This window comes from Hylobates moloch, unplaced genomic scaffold, assembly GCF_009828535.3.
Source record: "Hylobates moloch isolate HMO894 unplaced genomic scaffold, HMol_V3 SCAFFOLD_2, whole genome shotgun sequence".
Taxonomy (NCBI): Eukaryota; Metazoa; Chordata; class Mammalia; order Primates; family Hylobatidae; genus Hylobates; species Hylobates moloch.
In genome coordinates, this window is record NW_026652277.1 from 177,219,545 (window position 1) to 177,239,968 (window position 20,424).

Here is a 20,424-nt window from a genome sequence, read left to right on the forward strand (position 1 = left end):
GCAGAACTGGGGAATCCATATAAAGTTGCAGATGCCACTGGAGCAGAATTCATCCAGCCAACCATCATCCATCCATTCACTCATCCCTCCACCCCTCCCTCCATTCATCCATCCTCTCCATCCATCCACCCACACATCCATCACTCATCTCTCCATCCATCCCCTTGCGCATCCATCTCTCATCTCTCTCCATCCATCCCCCCTCCATCAATTGAGCCACTCATCCATATCTCATCTCTCATCCCTCCATCCACCCACATATCCCTCATCTCTGCATCCCTCCATCCCCTGCCATCAATCCACCCATACATCCATCCCTCATCTCTCCATCCCTCCAACCCCTTCATCCAGCCACCCATGCAGCCATCCCTCATCTCTGCATCCCTCCAACCCCCACCATCCACGCACCCATGCATCCATCTCTCATCCCTCCATCCCCCCTCCATCCATCCACCCACATATCCATCCCTCAGCTCCCCATCCCTCCATCACCTCCATCTACTCATCCATCTCTCGTCTCTGCATCCCTCCTTCCCCTCCATCCACTCATCCATCTCTCAACTCTGCACCTCTCCATCCCCTCCATCCATCCCTCTACTTATCCGTCTCTCGTCTCTCCATCCCTCCATCTCCCATCGTCCATGCACCTATTCATCCATCCCTCATCTCTCCATCCTTCCATCCCCTCCATCCATCCACCCCTTCATCCGTCATCCCTCCATCCCTCCATCCCCTAATCTATCCACCCACTCATCCATCTCTCATCTCTCTGTCCCTCCTTCCCCTCATCTATCCACCCACTCATCCATCCCTCATCTCTCCATCCCCCTCCATCCACCTAGTCATCCATCTCTCATCCTTCCATTCCTTCATCCCCTCCATCCATGCACCCATTCATCCATCACTTGTCTCCCCATCCCTCCATCCCCACCATCCATCCACCTACTCATCCATCTCTCATCTCTGCACCCCTCCATCCCCTCCACCAACCCGCTCATCCGTCTCTAATCCCTCCATCCCTCCATCCCCACCATCCATCCCCTTACTTATTCATGTCATCTCTCCATCCCTCCATCCCCACCATCCATGCACACACGCATCCATCTCTCATCCTTCCATCCCCTTCTGTCCATCTCTCCATTCATCCACCCCTCCAGAAGTGCCTTATGAGAGGGTCCAGGGTGCTGAGTGCTGTCCCTGGCACAGGGGTTTAAAAGAACAGATAATAAGACACAGTCACCATTGTTCAATCCAGAGAACAAGCAGAGCAGGGAAGAGCTTGGAGGGTTGGAGGATGTGTTTACACAGAGTGGCCTGAGAGTTGGAGGCTGTGTTTACACAGAGTGGCCTGGGATTTCTGCCTGGAGCACAACAGTGCCAAGGGGCGGGGTGGGAGTGGGGGAGTGGCCAGGGGCACATGAAGCGGGGAGCTTGGTAGAGGTGAGCGCCAACCAGGGAGACAAGCGTGTGCGGCTGAGGACAGGAACTCCAGGTAACAGAGCCATTTTGGCTGCTGTTAAGACACATAAAAGGTCAAGAGGTGAGGTAGGAGACAGGGGATGTGTCTGCATTTTCTTCAGAGAAGTCACATTTGCCTTTGAGGACTGGGCTCCTGAAGGTTTAGGGAATCTCAAGGCCTCCCCATGGTTTCTCGGCTGCTATGTTATCTCCTTGCCTTTGAGCAGTCTTGCTAACTCAGGGACTCAGGGCCTAAATGCACTCTGTTATCGTGCTCTGGTGTTACAGCAGAGCTGTGTTCTAAGAAGAGCACTGTGTCCGGTCTTGATGGGCCGGGTTTGTTTACGGCATCGTCATGCTCTCCCAGCCCCACACCCTACCAGCTTCTCCTCACCTCCCGGGACCACCACGTTATCAGAAAAGGAGGGCTGCTCTGAGGCCCAGCGCACAGTGAGTGCTCAGGAAATGTTTGCTGCTGCAGCTGCTGCTAACTGGCACGCTGGGGTCCAACCCACCACATTTTAACTTGTTTCTATTGCTATGTCCTCTCTCCATACTGTGGCCCTCGGGGACGTATATGTGTCCCTATTTGTGTTAAAGTCCTGCATCTGTGACGCAAGTGCATTTCTGTCTCTCATTGACATGAGTTTACTCACCGTGGTGCTGACGCATAACCAGACGATCTAACTTTACTGTGGAAAACCAGGCCTTGGTCCTTCATGACGTTCCGTGCAGCTGTGGAAAAGCAGTTTTAGAGAAGAAACAAACACTTAAAATTAGCATCTCATGATGGACATGAGAAGAACAGAGTCTCTTCAAAACAGAAACATTCACTTAAACAGAATGAATTTCTGACCATAAATTTAAGAGGTTTCATATCTGAAGTCACACCAACCATCATCAGCAAAACATTAAATCAAGGTATTAAAAGGATAAGAAAATAGCCCAAGTTGGTTGTTTTTTTGTTGCTGTTTTTTGTTGTTGTTGTTGTTGAGATGGAGTCTTGCTCTATCACTAAGGCTGGAGTGCAGTGGTGCGAGCTCAGCTCACTGCAACCTCCACCTCCCACGTTCAAGCGATTCTCCTGCCTCAGCCTCCTAAGTTGCTGGGATTACAGGTACACGCCATCACGCACGGCTAATTTTTGTATTTTTAGTAGAGAGGGGGTTTCACCATGTTGGTCAGGATGGTCTTGAACTCCTGACTTTGTGATCTGCCCGCCATGGCCTCCCAAAATGCTGGGATTACAGGTGTGAGCCACTATGCCCGGCCTAGCCTATTTTACATTTTGCATACCACTACCAGTTGACAAAAACTCTGACATCACGTGAACTTACCACAAATATTTACAAATCAAAAAAATGTTTTCAGACCAAATACAGTTTTGCCAGAACTATTTATTTTTGCATAAATTTAATAGTTGGTGTTCAATATGAATAGTCTGTACAATATTATAAAACAGCTTTAGAAGAACAGATATTTGCATAATACTGAATAATTCAAAAACAGTTCTTTTTTTAAAAGCAAAGAAATTCAGTTCTTGTTTCTGGCACTATTTCATACCGGAAAACCTAATCACATTCCCGTTAAGAATCAAGTGGCCCTAACAGAGTATTAACTTAATACTGTGGGTGTCTCACTGTGCAAATCGGAGTCCAGGAGGTGACCAGGAGTCTGTAAGTCAAGTCTCCACGCTGGGCCTGGGCTCCGCCAACCTCACAGGCTTGCAGAGGGCGAAGCTGGACCTGGAAGGGAGAGGTTTCTAAGGGAAAGGAAGACGCCACACACACAGCTAGGACCCCAGAGGGACCCTCGGAGGGCGGGGGTGCTAGAAAACTAACTGCTCCCAGGAGAAGCCAGGAAACCGCACTGTCCAATACACACAGTCAGGAGAGGAGAAAACGCCTTCTCCAAAAAATAATCAAATATCACCGAAAGGAAAACAATTTCAGGATAAAATAACAAAGTTATGGGCACATTAGTAGTATACTTCATTATGAGAAAGTCTTAAACGTCCTAGAATAAGGTTTATAAATACATAACTGCATATTATTTTTACAAATGTTCTAAGCATTAAAATATAATAGCTCCTCATCTACCACATATATTCTGTTTATATTATCTCTGTTATAGTGTTGTAAGTAGAGGAAGGCAAATTTTGGGATTCTAGCATTACTGTAAATGAAACATATCCATTAATTTTCCATGGGAATATTTTCTAAACTACACACAAAACATCAACATGTTAAAATCTAATCACTTTCTTGCTACAGAAAAGTTATCTCTGTATTAAAACTATTTATATAATTGTTCTTACTGAAGGTTTTGTTCTAAACTCTAAATGCTATCGTTAGTTGCGAACCATAGTACATCACATACGCTCGTCTGAAACGAGATGACCCATGTTGACAAAAAGTCTAAAAATTCCACTTTTAAGGAGTGATAGAAATGAAGCGTATGTAAGAAGAAAAGCTAAGGAAACAAACGTGGTAAGTTTTAAAGGTGAAATCACGAGACTCATGTCTCCTTCACGACAGATTGTGTGCACGGATCTCACTTCCCAAATGCGCAGCCGTCCACGGCGGCAGGCAAGACGAGCGGACCCCGTGGGTTGGACACGCGGGAGGCACTGCTCGCCACTCAGCGTGGAGCCCTCTCTCTTAGGGGAGTTTCTTTCCATGGAAAGAGTCAGGACTTTGGAAAACCATTTGAACAGTCTAGTATGATTCCAACTATTAGCCATTTTAATTAATATTGGTTAGTCAAGGTTTCCAAAAATTTTTTACTAGCAATGTACATACACATATAAAATTCCTTTATTAATTAAGCAAATGGTTCAAGAAAGCTTTTTTACATTGCACAACAATGTGAAGGTATGGAATGCCACTGAACCATACACCTAAAAATGGTTAAAATGGTAAGTTTTATTTTATATATATCTTATAATGAAAAAAGGAAAGAAACAAACAGAAAATGTCTTTTAAAGGACTACGAAAAACAGACTCTTTACCACACAAATAATGTGTAAGACCATATTATTTACCTAATAAACACTTTCAATTCTTCATTAGCATCATTACTATATAGGACTTTTTCCATTTTTTGAGGGTACTGCTATTTAAAAGGTGAATGCTAACTTTCATTATCTGTGTAACACACTGGTTAGGTATTCAGATGGCCTCTCCTACAGAAAAAAGCCACAAAAGCCAGAAGAAATATGTGCTTCATCTTGTTAAAAGGGGAAAGAAAATGAGGACAAGATATGGAAACTGAGGTGAGCTGTGGATGGCTGCAACTCCAGCCACACAGGCTGAGGATTTGTGTGGCCTCAGGGAGGTGAGGGCAGAAAGGCCAGCCCGGCCACTAGGGGAGCTTCACCTCCAACTGGCCCAGGAAGCCTGTGCCGTGATGGTCTGTACTGGTCCCAGGTCGCTGGCCCTGCGGTCAGAGTGACCTTGACAAGTGGCTTAAAAGGCCAGAAGCTGTGGATTTGTGCACCCAAACCCCTAGAGAGCAATGCGAATCTCCTTTGAGAGAACACAGTGCACTTCATTCAGTTCCAAAAAACAAATACAAAAACAAAACAGAAACAAACAAAAAACTAAAGGCCCACTTCTCTAATGAAAATTGATGCAAAAATCCTCAATAAAATATTAGCAAACCGAATTCAACAACACAACAAAAAGACTATACATCATGGGATTTATCCCTGACATACAAGGGTGGTTTTATACTCAAAATCAATCATATACCTAATTTAAAATTTTACACCAACCATTCAGGTACAGAAAGAGAGAAAGCTCTCCCTAGCTCATTCCGTGGAGCTGGCACACCAAAACCAAGCTCAGAAAGTTCCTGAGAAATCAATCACGCGAGAACATGAATTCAAAAGATCCTGTACAAAATAATAGTGGAGATAATAAATGCAAATTAGGCTTATGACAGCAAAGTGTAGCTGATTAAACACAAGCAATAACCACCACGTTTAACCAGGAAAACGCAAATGAAATAATAAGACACCTCTGTATCATCACTGGTTGCCAGACGGCTCAGGAGGGTCTCCAAAGGCTGGTGAGACCCCACTCCCAGCCAGTTTCCAGGTTCTTGGCACCTTCAGAGCAAGAATTTAGATGCGAAAAAAAGGAAGCCGGGCGCGGTGGCTCACGCCTGCAATCCCAGCACTTTGGGAGGCCGAGGCGGGCGGATCACGAGGTCAGGAGATCGAGACCATCCTGGCTAACACGGTGAAACTCCGTCTCTCTACTAAAAATACAAAAAATTAGCCGGGCGAGGTGGCAGGCGCCTATAATTCCAGCTACGCGGGAGGCTGAGGCAGGAGAATGGCGTGAACCCGGGAGGCGGAGCCTGCAGTGAGCCGAGATTGCGCCACTGCACTCCAGCCTGGGCGACAGAGCGAGACTCGTCTCAAAAAAAAAAAAAAGAAAGCACACGCCTAAGTGAGAAGCCAGGCGAGCTCAGGAGGCGCGCACAGGAGGAGGCGCGCTCAGGAGGAGGAGCGCACACGAGGAAGAGGCGCGCACAGGAGAAGGAGGCGCGCACAGGAGGAGGAGCGCACACGAGGAAGAAGCGCGCACAGGAGAAGGAGGAGCAGGAGGAGCGCACACGAGGAAGAAGCGCGCACAGGAGAAGGAGGAGCGCACAGGAGGAGGCGGCGAGCTCAGGGAAAGGAGTCCAGTTCAGGAGGAGGAGGCCCGCCCAGGAGAAGGAAGCACACACAGAGGAGTTTGTGTTCCTCATTTTGCGGGTATTTCTTTAATGACAGGGCGGGATCATCAGGTGTTCTGGGAAAGGAGGGAGTTTTTAGGTCACCCCCACAACAGCCTCGTTCTCTTACTCGGGTTTTCCCGGGAGAACAGAGGATACATCACGCTGGTGGGTTCGCCTTCTCTCTCCCTTGCTTTGGGTTTTCTGCTGTCCTGTGCTTGCTTTGGGTTTTCTGCCGTCCGGTGGTTACTTTGACATGTTCCTGTCTTCGCTGTTGCCTGGGTTTTCCGTCCTCCTGTGACCATGCAGTGCTATTCTTGTCTCACACTGGGTAAGCAGAAATTCCAGCGTCCAGCGACATGCAGGCGTGGCAAGAGCTCGGGGCAGGAGAAGCGGCGTGTGCTGCTGGAGTAGCCGCTGGCCAGCCACCTGGGAAGACCCTTGCCATCGTCTGCCATCGACCTGCCACATGGGGAACCCCGAGCCCAGCAGCTGCCCCCGCAGATCAGGGCAGCCCTCCTGGCTCCAGGGTACAGCAGGGTGCTGCAAAGACTGCTCACAACAGCAACAGCCTGGGACAAGCCAAATGTCTGTTAATACTGAATAAATTGTGGGTACCTAAACCTCAGTATATCCAGACAACAGAATGCTGTACAGCAACTGAAACAAATCTCACAGACACGAAGTTAAAAAGACAAATCACAAAAGAACGCACTTAAGAAAGAATATTACTCTACGTATAAACAGCCCCCAGATGAGACATGAGAGGATTCACTGTGATGAAAGATTTCTTGGTGCCTCCTTGCCAGCTGGAGACCCCGAGGCTGGCAATGCCCCTGCCCGGGACTCCCTCGCCCCCAGCTCACTGCAGGAGGTACCCACCTACTCCACCCGCTTATGTGAGGCTCATTCGGTCCCACTGCCCTGCCCTGGCCTGCAGCTGTGGGGCTGGCCCAGCCCTACTGCTGTTTCCTGTCACGTAGGGCGGCTGCCCAGTGCTGGCGGAAGTGAGGGTGGAGGGCTACCATGTTACAGCATTTTTTGTACCCGCATTTGGCAAGTCCTGAGTCCTTGTCCTGCATCCAAGAAGAATAAGTTACCCTGACAACTGAAGGGTGAGCAGGGCGTAGTTTTTTTTATTTTCTGAGACGGAGTCTCGCCCTGTTGCCCAGGCTGGAGTGCAATGGCACGACCTCAGCTCACTGCAACCTCCACCTCCTGGGTTCAAGCGATTCTCCTGCCTCAGCCTCCCAAGTAGCTGGGATTCCAGGGGCCCGCCACCACACCCAGCTAATTTGTTTGTATTTTTAGTAGAGACGGGGTTTCAGCATGTTAGCCAGGATGGTCTCGATCTCCTGACCTCATGATCTGCCCACCTCGGCCTCCGAAAGTGCTGGGATTACAGGCGTGAGCCACTGCACCCGGCTGGAGAGTTTTATTGAGTGACAGCTCTCAGCAGAGAGGGGACCTGGAGAGGGCAGCCCCCTACCCTCAGTCAGGTGGTCCCCCAGTGTGGCTGAGTTTGGGGCTTTAATGGACTCAGAATGGGGCAGTGCATGTTGATTGGTTTGTGACTGTGCAAAAAAGGTTAAAAAAAAAGGTACAACTCAAAGATGGGCACAGCAGTGTCAAAAACCAATTAGGGAGGAGTGGGTATATGTATAGGTGAAGGGTGGGGGCCAATCAGAGGAAAGTGCGCCAAACAGGAAAAGAGGTTCTCAATCCAGTCTGTGGATTTATCCGAGATGTGGTTTGGCTTTCAGACACAAACCTCTCTTTGGTTTGGAGGTCAGGTTTCCCTGGGGACCCGCCTGTGTCCACCTGGAGATTTCTCTGACTCCTGCTGCTGTCAGTTGTTAAGGATGAATGGTAGGAGGCGAGACTGGCAGGGCCAAGAGAGACCAGGAGGGGTGGGGGAAAAGCATGTGAGGAGGCTTGGGGGGTCTAGGAAGATGAAGAGGTTCGGGGGGGCTGAGAACGAGGAGGCTGGGAGGGATCAGGTGAGGAGGCCAGGAGGGCCCAGGAGGAGGAGGCTGGGATGGCCCAGGAGGAGGCAACAGCTCCACATTAGGCCCGCAGCAGCCCAGGGGCATTCTCTTCTCAGCCATCTTCACACCCACCTGCTGTTGTCTTCTCTGCTATAGTGTCTTTTGCAATTTAAGATGCCTTTTCAATGGTGAATAATTAGCACCTCCTTACAAGGCAGAAGTTCCATGACTTAATAAGGAAGAAGGAGGTCAGAGGCCACTCCCAGCCAAGGAGTCGGCTTGGCCCAGAGGCTGCAATGCTGGCTGAGCCTGGCCGCCTCCCCCAGGCCTTCATTCTCACAATTTCTCAGAACTGTCCCCATGGTGATGGGACGGCAGCAGAGCATAAACTGGCAGGAGACAGGCAGTTAACGCCGACAGTGGGTCTTTCGTGGAAATGGGGCCGAGGAATGGGGGACCTGCCGGAAACCCCCAGCAGCAGGGACCCCCATGGCAGGACAGAACAAGCGAACAGCTCCAGCCCCAGGCTCAGCTCTGAGTCCCTGCCTTCCACCTGAAAACGGCCCTCCCTGATTTGCAAGGCGGGTCAGAACCACACAGTGAGACCCAGGAATGGCACAGAAGGCATTCAAGGCCTGATTTCAAAAAGTCTGGTAGGGAAGGGAGAGGCCAGAAGTCCCCGAAGTCAAGCTCAAGGGCTGCGTGGGAGCATGAAGGACACAGCCCATGTCTGAGGACGGACTGATGCAGGAACCCTAGCCCAGCCCAGCCCAACCCCGGGAGAGGCCCAAGGGTGGGGTCGCCAGGTCTCTGGCCGGGGAGACGCTGGCCGGGGAGATGGCCCTTCTGGGAGGTGAGGCCCAGCAGTCAGGCAGCTACCAGGCAGAAGGTGAAAGGGGGTTGCGGGAATGCCTGCGTTTTTCGAATGATGTCCAATAGGTTTCACAAGACCGATTAAAGGGTTAGACTGGTCACTGAAGGGAAAAAAAGTAATTATCAGTGAGCCTTGAAAGAAGTGGAACATAATGAAGTTTACCATCTTAAAGTGAAAGTTAATTTTTACATATTTGAAAGATGCAACATGTGGATTTGTTTGGCTGCTGCTCAGAACAAACCAATAGAAAATATTGTTGAGGCAATCAACAATAATTTATTATGGCCTTGCTGATACAAGATTCCAAAAAATTACTGGTTTTGATATAACGTCATGGTGGCTAGGTAAAAACATACATGTTCCAGAAATGCACACTGAAGTGTGCAAGAGTACAATCACACGCTCGGGATCTGCTTTCAAATTCCTCAGCAGAGAAAAAAGGGGAAAAAATGTTCTCACAATTAATAATTGTTGAAGGCCCACTCTGCACCCCCACTGCACCGGGCACCAGAGGAACAGCGGTCAGTCCTGGGCACATTGCTGAATCCCATGAGTGACGGCCAGTTCAGGAGGGGAAGCACCCAGCATGTTCCCCACCACAGCGGACATGGAACACACACATAGGAGGCAGAGACATGAAGGAGGGAAGGATGGAAGGAAGTACGGAATGCATATTTTAACAGATAGGAATTTGCAAAGCAATGCAGCAGCCCTAACCACAATGAGAACGCATCAGCCTTGTATTCTCAGATGTCATAGCACCCTGTACTGACCACATTGCTGTTCACTAGCAGCCTTGGTACTCTTCTCCTTGGCAATTCCCAGATACAGTGGAGAGGTCGGTAGGAGACAGGAGCTGAAACAGAAACAAGCCCCATGAAACTAGGAGTGCAAACAACGATAGGACGGAAATGCTTCAGTGACATACACACTTTAAAGAGAGTTCCAAATGACTAATTCATGCAGCTATGGACACAACAGTATTTGAAAATGAAAATTATCAAGTGTATTCTTATCCTTATTCTTAATAAAAGTGCTGTTTTATAATGTACATTCTATTCTGAAATAGTGTTTCAATTAAAATAAACTATCAACTACTTCATTTTCAACAAGATAGAAGCAACACCATGAAAAACTGTTTCTTCCAAACAGCGTTGGTAGAGCTCAGAGTTTTCTTTTTTTTTTTTGAGACGGAGTCTCACTCTTTCGCCCAGGCTGGAGTGCAGTGGCGCGATCTCGGCTCACTGCAAGCTCCACCTCCCAGGTTCCCGCCATTCTCCTGCCTCAGCCTCCCGAGTAGCTGGGACTACAGGTGCCCGCTACCACGCCTGGCTAATTTTTTGTATTTTTTTTACTAGAGATGGGGTTTCACCATGTTAGCCAGGATGGTCTCAATCTCCTGACCTCGTGATCCGCCCGCCTCGGCCTCCCAAAGTGCTGGGATTACAGGCGTGAGCCACCGTGCCCGGCCAGAGCTCAGAGTTTTCTAATCTTTATTTCTGAACATAGAAAGAAATCCAGATGGCGCTTACTGGTGAACACACACACACACACACACTCCACATTTGAAGACACTCTACCTGGCTGGCAGCGAGAGGCTCTGCCCCATGCTGGGACACTGCTGAGTCCTGACCAGCGCGGCCAGGTTGATCTCCAACACGGCAATCTTCCCGCCAAAGAGGGAGGCCAGCAAGCACAGCGCCTGCAGGGACGTGGTTTCAACATCGTTAGCGACACCACCCAGTAAAAGCAGACTAAATGTGCATCCACACACACATCCTAACAGCTGCTTCATTCTCAGCAGCGACATCGCCCTGTCACTCCTAAAACGTTTTCACACACAAAATCCCGTTTACTCAGCCAGTCGTTGCAGGATCACTCTGAAGAAAGACGAAATCAGAGGCACGTCTCATAGACAGGGAGGGCCGCGTCTCAGGACTGACCTTTCGATCCGCAGTGCGGGTCCTCAGGGCACACGATCCGGCCAGCGGGATGCTGAGGCTCTGGAAATCTTCAGTTCAGCAAAGACCAGGAAGAACATGATGGGGAAGGAGGTAGCACATCCACACGGAGTCACTGCCCAGAGCCCACCACACACAGTCCAGGCCCCGCCACACACACTGCAGGCTGTGCACCACATACTCACACATACAAGGCCCCAGGCCGCACACACACCACACACACACCAGGGCCTGAGCCTCACACATGCCAGGCTCCGCTCTGAGACTGGGATGTGACTCGGACTGAGACCTGCAGCTCAGCCTCCTGGAAAAGCCACATGTCCAGCACCAGATCAGAAAGGAAATGTGTAATTAGAGCTGTGACCATTTGGGGGAAGGAAAGGCTGAGTTTTCCAGCAGAAGCCGCCCCTGGCTGAGCTGGGGAGGGGCAGGGATGGGCAGCTGAAGGGAAGGGTGTGCGTGAAGACACAGATGGATCCCGCAGCCCCTCAGAGGTCTGGGCGTTCAGGGCTAGAAGGGAGGCACCGAGAGGAGCAGTGCCCGGGAGGCCGCCAAGGAGGCCCTGCTGCACAGAGGAGAGGGACGGAATCCAGCCTGCTTTTCAGAAGTCGCCTGGGCTCCTGGGCAAAGGGTGCGGCTGGTGGCAGCCATGGAGCCAGGAGAGGAGGGGTGGGAACCACTGGGGTGGGGGGATGAGATGGGGGTATTGGGGGAGGGGGTGGGGGTGGAGGTGACTATTGCTACATTTCTGGGACTGGCAGAAACTGGGGAAGGGAACCGGGGTTGGAGAGGAGTGCGCCTCAGCCAGGTTTACGCTGTGCGAGCCTGGGGCTCTGGGAGGCTCTCTAGGGATGGTGGAGAACCCAGGGGCTTCCCAAGGGTGTTCCTGCAGTTGTTCCATGCTGCTGGGGCCCAGGCGGCCTCGCCTGGCAGATGTAGGCAAGGAGTGGCTCCAGGGCTGAGTGCCCGAGGGTCCAGGAAGGGCCCTCGTCCTTCGGATCCAGCAGCACAGAGGTGCTCACGTTCTCAATGCTGAGTTGTGACTGAAGCATCTCATCCTCAGATTCACGCGGCGAGGCCTTCTCCACAAACACTTTCACTACCCCACATACCAGTCAAAGGAAAGCATTGCGGTTACGTGGCATTTACACCAAAGACCTGACCCTTGTAATACAAAGCGGCTTCCACTTCCAGGTTTGCTGGGTTAAATACGAATAAGCCCACTGAGCTTCCGATCCACACGCACTGGGTGTTCTCAGAAGACAGACTGATTTAAGGAAAAAAAGAAAATAACACACGATAATCTTATTCCTGAAGGTTGGGCCCCACGTGCGCCCCCTGGCCTGGCTGTGAGCTCTCTGCAGGAGTGGGGAGTGTGGGCCGGGGCAGGTTCTTGCCAGTGAGAACCACATCTGTGCCAGGCTGGCCACATCTGTGCCACCAACGCATTTCAGCCTGTGGTGGGTCCCCTGGGCACCTGCTAATGTCTGTGAAGATGCTCGCTCTGACCTCTGTGGTTTCTATTTTCTTCTAAGGTTACAGAAAAGGTCGGTGCCAGCGCCTGGGCCAAGGCCACTGCTCAGGTAGCCTCCGACTGACTAGACTTGAAGGCCACGCAAGCTGCCCACCTCTGTGAATGAGGAACCAACTCCAGGAGGAAAGTAGCTGGCCTGAGGCGCCAACGGGGTCTGTTAATACACTGAGAAGCCATCTCCAGGGAGGCTGGGCATGGACTTGGCAGAGGCCCCCAGCTGGAACCTGCTTTCCAGACCTCCCCTCTCCAGCTCCGCCCCAGGCAGCGCCCTGGGCTCCTCCTGGGCATCCACCAGCACCAGTCCACAGTTCACCCAATGACCATCGTCAACAGAATGGGTCGTGTGGCTCCGGCTTAGCTCTGAGGGCTCCCTCTGCTCTAAGTAAGACAGGGAAGCCTCAAAGTGCCTCAGGTCCATGCACCTGCCGGGAGCACAGTGTCTAGCCTCCATGCCCACCCGGCGTCCTCTCTGTGGTTTGGACCAAGCAGGGAATATTCTGCTCCAGGGGCAGCTCTGCACAGAGACACAGACAAGCAATGGCCAAGGCCATTCAAAGCAAGGTTGCCCCTTAATCTCGAGCATTTTGGGGAGGAGAAGTAAACATAATTGTAATATATTCTTTAATCACAGTTAAACAGTACTTCCTTATGTTGCCAAATATGTATAATATTTCTACTGAGCACAGAAATAAATACAATTAGTCTGGGGTTAACTTTAAATGTGTAATGTACAGCACAGTGGTAGACAGGAAAGTCTAGGCCATTCCGATCACCATTTCCTCTTTCTAAAGAAAAAGCTGTATCACAGAGGCAAAGATCTGCCTAGACTTTGGTAATAAACTTAAAAATCATCCAATTCCTTTTATTAAAGACACTTACATATCATTGCCCAAGTTTACCAACTTTTAAGATTTAAAACATGCAATCCCAAGAATGAGGTTAGTAATAATCAGAGACAAAAATAATATGGTTTTATCTCAGTCATTCTTAGAAAATGAACCTAACGTTTGTCTAAGGAATTTAAGAGGTTTTCTTTATGTGGCATAGGCCAAGTTTTTGATACTTACCATCCACATGCAGAATTTGGAGTGAGTGAGAGATCGCAGGGTGCAAGTCTCAGTACAGGAAATGTTACTTCAACCTGCTCTCCTTTTCCCAGAGCACTTGTAGAGAGAAGCTGGCTTTCTTCTAGGGACAGAATTATTGACAATCTGAGAAGTGAACTTAAACGCATCTGTCAAGTTTAAAGGCTGAGGACTGCCACACAGAGATGCTGCAGTGAATGTGCACCGCGGAGCACTCGGATCACAGGTCAAGGAGAGCACTAAGGGAGCACACCACATGACGCGTGTGCACCACGGAGCACTCGGATCACACATCGAGGAGAGCACTAAGGGAGCACCCCACATGACGCGTGTGCACCACGGAGCACTCGGATCACACATCGAGGAGAGCACTAAGGGAGCACCCCACATGACGCGTGTGCACCGCGGAGCACTCGGATCACACATCGAGGAGAGCACTAAGGGAGCACCCCGCATGATGCTACCTGGGAGTGATGCAACTTCAAGTGCAGAACCAGAGCAAGGGAGTGGGAAAGAGGAGATAATCAATTAGAAGAATGTAACTTCATATTTCCTAAAACTAAGTTTAAGATTCGCTTCAGTAGTAGATATTTATCAAATAAATAACAAAAACCAAGGTTTAAAACACAGGAAAAAATTGGTATACTGGATAAAAGTAATTTCAGACCTAATATGAAAAGAAATAGTTTAAAGTCATTTACAAAAAAACACAACCTAAAAGAAAGAATGAGTAACCAGAGTGAGGAAGAGAGTGTAGGCTGTGAGCACAGAGATGATTTCTGTAATACGAAACGTCAGCTGCACACACCAATGAAAGAGGTGGCCTCTGGATTGAAAAGTAAAATTAACATTTTCTTCCAGGAGAGGGTCAGCTCCTTTGTGACAGTACAGGAGATAAAAAGCGCACATGAGGAGCACTGTGGTCAACAGGAAGTAACTCTGGACAGCAGGAGACCAGGTGAGGACGAGGGTGCTGGGCGGGTGCAGGTGGCATCTGAGTCATGCAGTGTACCTTTCTGATCAGCATGACCTGCCCTCCTTGGTCGCCCACTGCAGGAAAGCAACCCATAGCTGCGAAGCTGCTGGAAAGTAACCTATAGCTGCAAAGCTGCTGCCTTGGGGCCTCTGCTCTTCTGTTCACCAAAGCCCCTCACCCCCATCCCCACACACACCAGGTACCTCTGTCTGCTGATGACCCCTCACATGACCTGCAGGGCCTCAGTGGTTTTCTGAGGTTGCAGCCCTTGGCTTCTCCTACATTGGGACCTCTCTCTCCCCTCTGTGTGACCTAGGGCCCTCGACACACTGGTGAAAGATCTGGGCCAAGTGGGAGGCCTGAGGGAGGGTCTGAGCAACCCACCTCGCTGGCTGCACAGCCCAGACCTAACCCTTCTTGTGGAGAAAGTCTCTGTCTTCTTCCTTAGGTCAACCCGTGCCACACGACGATAATGGTGTCCATCCATCAAACTGAAGATCCAAAGCTACAAAAGCAAAGAACATGCAGGCATGGCGCTGCAGCAAAGGTCCTTACGCAGAAGCGGCAACACCAGAGGAGGAGCAGTGAGGGCAGACACGTCACAGGACATGCCCTCCACGGCCTCCAGAGGCTCCCAGCACAGCTCTCTCCTGCCTTCAACATCCGGCCTGGAGGCCCTCCTTACGGCCCATGCCCATGGCGTCAGAGCACTTTCGCACGGCTGGCACATCAGCTCAGAGCACACAGGCAGGATCCTATTGTGCAGGCCTCCCCAAGATGCTCCTCTGGGAACCCCGGGCCCCAGGCTCTCTGCACACACCCCACAGCTTCACAGCCAAGAGCACGTCCCACATGCCCTGGGTGAGAAGACAAGGGCAACAGTGGTCAACTTTGTCAAAAGGAAAAAAAAAATCTAAGTTTTCAAAATTATCTTTTTCAAATTATATCAACAGCAACTTTATCCAGACTTTGTGAAATGAACTTAAAATGCTCACCTAAAAAATGTTTTGAAAAAGGCCAATATCTTCAGGTTTTTCAAGTGTGTAAAGCTGACAGGAAACAGGAGCACAAGGAGCACTGGGGATGCCACCACAGGAACCATCCACGGAGCCTCCCCGGGGCGCAGGCAGCGCGAGTGGGAGCAGGGGATGTCTGCTCACAGCCCTCTTCTCATCAGGTTTTCAAGGTCACGTGAGTGGCCCTCACTTTTGCTGCACTCCAGAACCATGTATGGAGCTCTGGGACGTGCAGACCCAGCTCCTCTGCAGACCAGGGGGCCCAGGACCATATTGAACCCACAGTGATGCTGAGACCCACGGAAGGTCACGTTCTCAGCACTGAGGTGGACAGGTTTTTTCAAATCGCAGGAAAATACAAAGTAGCATGAAGACAAAGACCTTTGTGCACAAGCTCACATTCAGGCATGTCTGGGAACTGGAACTTAACTCTGTGGCTGTCTCACCTGGCCGTCAGCACACCCAGTGACCAGCTGCCTGCTTTCTGCATCGATGAATACGCTGAGCAGAGGATATGCTGGTGAAGGGAACATTGGAAAATTTAGCTCTGTAAGTGCCTGGTACCAATTAACCCGAGAACTGCCAGTTTTACTATCTCTTTACACGTAATATTTACTTACAGTATTTCTGTTAGTCAAGTTTGAACTATTCCAAAATAATTTCTTCACCAAAAAGTAAAACTTGCACGTGAATACAAATGTTGAAAACCCCATAAGCACAAGGAAGGCTGGGGACATCACCCCAAAAGGACGCCCGGCGAGTCCGCCACAGATGGGTCCCGAGGAATCCCATCCCACCTCCTGACAGGAGGCCTGGTGGGCTTAAACCACGGCCCAGCTCTGGCTGCTTTATAGCCTAGAGGGAGGGCAGCACTGGTGTTTAATCAACATTGCACTTGGAGCAGAAGGATTCCCGAGTCAGCCAGAAATAATAAAATTATGGACTTAGTGATGAAAACAGCAAGTAAATGAATGTCTTGTTTCCTTGAAAAAAAAAAAAATTGTTGCCTAGGATGTCATTTCATTTAAAACTTACTCTAAACTGTCAGTAATTTAGGAGCATTAGATAAATAGGTATTCAAAAATACTACATATTCTAATTAAACTATAAACGAAATCAAAGATCAAGTGTATCATTGTTCTTGGCAACCAACTAGTAATTCCATATAATTAATTTCAGAAAAAAGATTCCAACGTACTTCCAAGAAATGTGCTTCACCCTGACAGAAAGCAATGTTTTTAAGTCATTACAGCACCACAGTCTACACATGGATACATTAACCTCAGAAAGAATGTTAAATCTTTGAGAAGATACAGCAATAACTCTAGCAGGTCACCAAAGTATCTGTATATGCTTTAAGTGGCATTTTCATGTCACTTATCGCACGGAAGAACGCTCTCCTTTTAATTCCCTAACTCTCTTCTTCCGGGAAGACAGAACGTGCACAAGAAGAGCAAAGCGAATGCAGGAAACCAGTGCCCTGAGATACCAGGAGGACAAGCACAGGGGCTGCACGGGAGAGGTGCTGGGGCATCGCAGGCCGCTCCTTATGCCGTGCTCCACGGACGCCTGCACCTCAATGCTGTATCTGTGTGGCCGTGTGCCAGCTTCATTTACCAACAGAAAGCCATCTGAGGGGAGAACGCAAGGACCCTGGCATTCACGAGCTGCACATGTGCTCAGTACCTGACCACGAGGCCAGGTGTGGCACATGCCCACGCTCACGCTGGATGGACAGGGCAGTCCTGGCCCTACCAACACCGCTAGTTCTGGGACATGTTTCTACAGAGAGCAGGGGGCTCGCCTTCCCTGGGTGCTCAGGCATTTTATCTGACAGCAAACATGCTTTACTCTTCCAAAACAGAAAGGCCCAGACTCCAAGCATACATTTAATTTTAAGTGAAAAACATCAAGGACATTCACTGTTAAGTGAATCCTCTCCTTGTGTGGACGGGAGTGAAGGGCCGTAAGTCTGAGATTGCCTCATTCAGATCCACTCGAATGTCACGGCTCCATCTTATGCCCCGTTATATGCTCTAGAAAAAGTGGGTTACACACAGCCTATTTACAGGAAACAAGAAAGTTTTAAATTTACCTGATAACACAGATGAACTGTATATTAATGATCCTGTACAATGGTCCCAGACCTTTGGATAAACACAGGATTCTTTAGAAGAGGTAACAACGTTGCCATTATTGCAACAGGTAAGGCTAACAGTACTATTCAATATCAGATTAGTCAACATAAATGATTATCTAAAACAGAAAACAATAAAATGAGCACAAAAATAATAAAAATGTAGCAACACAATAAAATATGTCAGAATCAAAAAGAAAAAAATAACATCACTTCCATAAATAAACCCCTGGTGGATTTGAAGAATTGGAAACAAAAATGAAACAAGGTTAAAAACAGTTCCCAGGCACTTGGTCAACGCTGCCAAGACAGAGGCACCAGGCGGAAACTGTAGCAGTCTACACCCTGTCAGGTCAGGTGCACACTTGCTGGTCAGGTCTACACTGTCAGGTGCACACTGATGTCAGCTGGATAGAAACTGAATTCGCATTCCATTTTCTTCTAGAGCCTCATTTCGTGCTGACTGAACCCTCCACTCCGGGACTGGCTCTTCTGCTCTGGGCCTGGGAAATGCCGTGGAGAAGAATTCGTGCTTGGGCGCTCCCAGGCCCTGAATGCAGCTGTGGGAAATCCAGGGCCGCAGAGCCGTCCTGTCAGGAATCCAAGCCCAGCCAGCGGCCCTGGCAAGACATCCGGGCCTGGTGTTTCTATGGAAATCAGGATAGCGGGCGCCTTGCAGAAGTGGGGCAGAAACAACATCACTCAGGCGGCAGTGGCCGTGAAGCAACCGCACAGCTCCCGTCAGCACAGGTCTTTCCACAGCACATGCCACGTGGGAACGCCGTCCAGCGTCCATCCCTCACCTTAAAGCCTCTGTCCTCGGACACCGAGATGAGGGTGCCTGCTCGCCAGGGACAGAACTCCACCGCAGTCACCGGGCCCAGGTGGCCCTGCAGCTCAGCCCGGACAGCCTGAGTCTGAGAGAATGTGTGCAGGAAGGTCAGTGGTGGAACTTTGTGGTGGTTATTAACATCAGGACATTCTATGTATGTCACAGAAAATAGCTGCTATTAAAATAAAGCCCCTATTATTCCTCTTTTCAAGTTGGAACTCTGTATATAAAGCAAGGGTGAAGAGTCAGATGTCTGAGCTAAGAGGAAAGCTCAGGCCACAGGCACAGTCTCAGCAGTGCTAAAAGGCGACACTGACTGGAGCTAACCCTGAGCGAATTAGGAAGCTGGCGTCTCCTCAGGAATCCTGTCTCCCCACCAGCTGCCCCATGCATCCACCCTGAGGCTCCCTGCCTGTAACTCAGAATGTACTGTTCTGCGTTCCCAAACCCTCAGCATCTGTTCTCCACCTGGGGCTTCCTACAAGACAAGATGGTGCGGCAATAGGCGCTCATGAGTTACCCTTTCCTCCTGAAGTCCCTAAATCCTCCGACAGCCAAGACAGCACCCCAGAAGTCAGCGTCACAAGCTGGAGACACACAGGGCTTCCCGTTTATATGGAAATCAGGCTTGAACAGCATGACTGAGTAATGAGAGCATCGGGGGTTCCTAAAGGTCACAGTCATCGCCCCGAGAATAACCCCAGGGGACTCCAGGCGCGATGGGCACTCTTCTTGAATTTTACAGCACTCCATTTAAATAAGACAAATATCCCTTAATACACATGCAGAAAAAATAAACGTGTATATATATGGTGACTTAACTTACAAATAGACATTTAACTCTGGAAGACTTTCTTTAGTAACACAACATATCGCCATCAATAAATACAACTTAGAATACTGAGTATATTATGCCAGTTACCATCAGATTGTTAAAAATAAAAGGCAACACTATATAACCTGTGTAGGAATAGGGAGAGTTATGAGACTGAGTGTTATGAAATATACATTTTCATTTTCTCCAATTTCTATAAAATAAAGCTAGTCCATTGTCTATGATATGAATAGCATTATATCCTGAAAAATATTTGTTATTTCCTTTTGACATTTTATGTTGATTAAAAAGTGCCTTTTACCAGAAAGTGCTCAGTATTCATTTGAAGTCTTTCAAATCAAATAGTATAAACTGTTGACTTGCTGAGTATGCTGTTAAAAGAATGTGAGTTCTTCATGGACTCACGTGGCAACCATTCCCCATGTCTGAAAGTCATTCTCCCTGAGTGAAGTGTCTTTCAGTTGACACGCCTGCTGCTAAGGAAGCGTGGGGAGGATCTCACGGAATGCACAGCATCTGCAGCAGGCACCTGCTTACTCACCTGCTGTGTGCCCGACTCAGGGGTGTGGCTCCGACCTGACCCCAGGCTGATTGTTCTCTCCATCTGGGACCCAGTATCTTCCTTCAAACACTAACAGTTTTCTGCTTCTTCCTAATTCACTTTGGTTTTCCTTTTCCTGACACAACAATGTTAATTCTTTGCACATTAATGGTAGTTTTGTTGTAAATGGTGGGGGGGCCTAATGTTAATCTATCTATCACAGAATGTTTACAACAAAACATGAAATACTTACAGCTCAAACACCAACATATCCAGAAAGCTTTCACAGACAGACTAGAAATAGTGTGAAGCCCTTTACCTAACTCCTAGATACTTCCCATCATCTCTCTGTGGCTTAACTCATGATGTGAACTTTTTAAATTTATGAGCCTTAATTTCATAATTAGTCCAAAAATAGTTTGAAGACACAAATGTCTTCACTCCCAAAATGCCTATTACACA

At 49.0% G+C, this 20,424-nt stretch overlaps 1 protein-coding gene across 1 annotated transcript in view; it reads right to left on the minus strand.

The window, feature by feature from the left end:
* WDR27 (WD repeat domain 27) overlaps window positions 1–20,424 on the minus strand; it is a 118,049-nt gene that overhangs the window by 67,210 nt on the left and 30,415 nt on the right. The window contains 8 exon segments of the mRNA XM_058435695.1: window positions 2,115–2,193; window positions 9,819–9,901; window positions 10,626–10,747; window positions 10,989–11,056; window positions 12,170–12,273; window positions 13,608–13,728; window positions 14,986–15,106; window positions 16,064–16,134. Of these exon segments, the coding sequence (XP_058291678.1) occupies window positions 2,115–2,193; window positions 9,819–9,901; window positions 10,626–10,747; window positions 10,989–11,056; window positions 12,170–12,273; window positions 13,608–13,728; window positions 14,986–15,106; window positions 16,064–16,134 (769 nt within the window).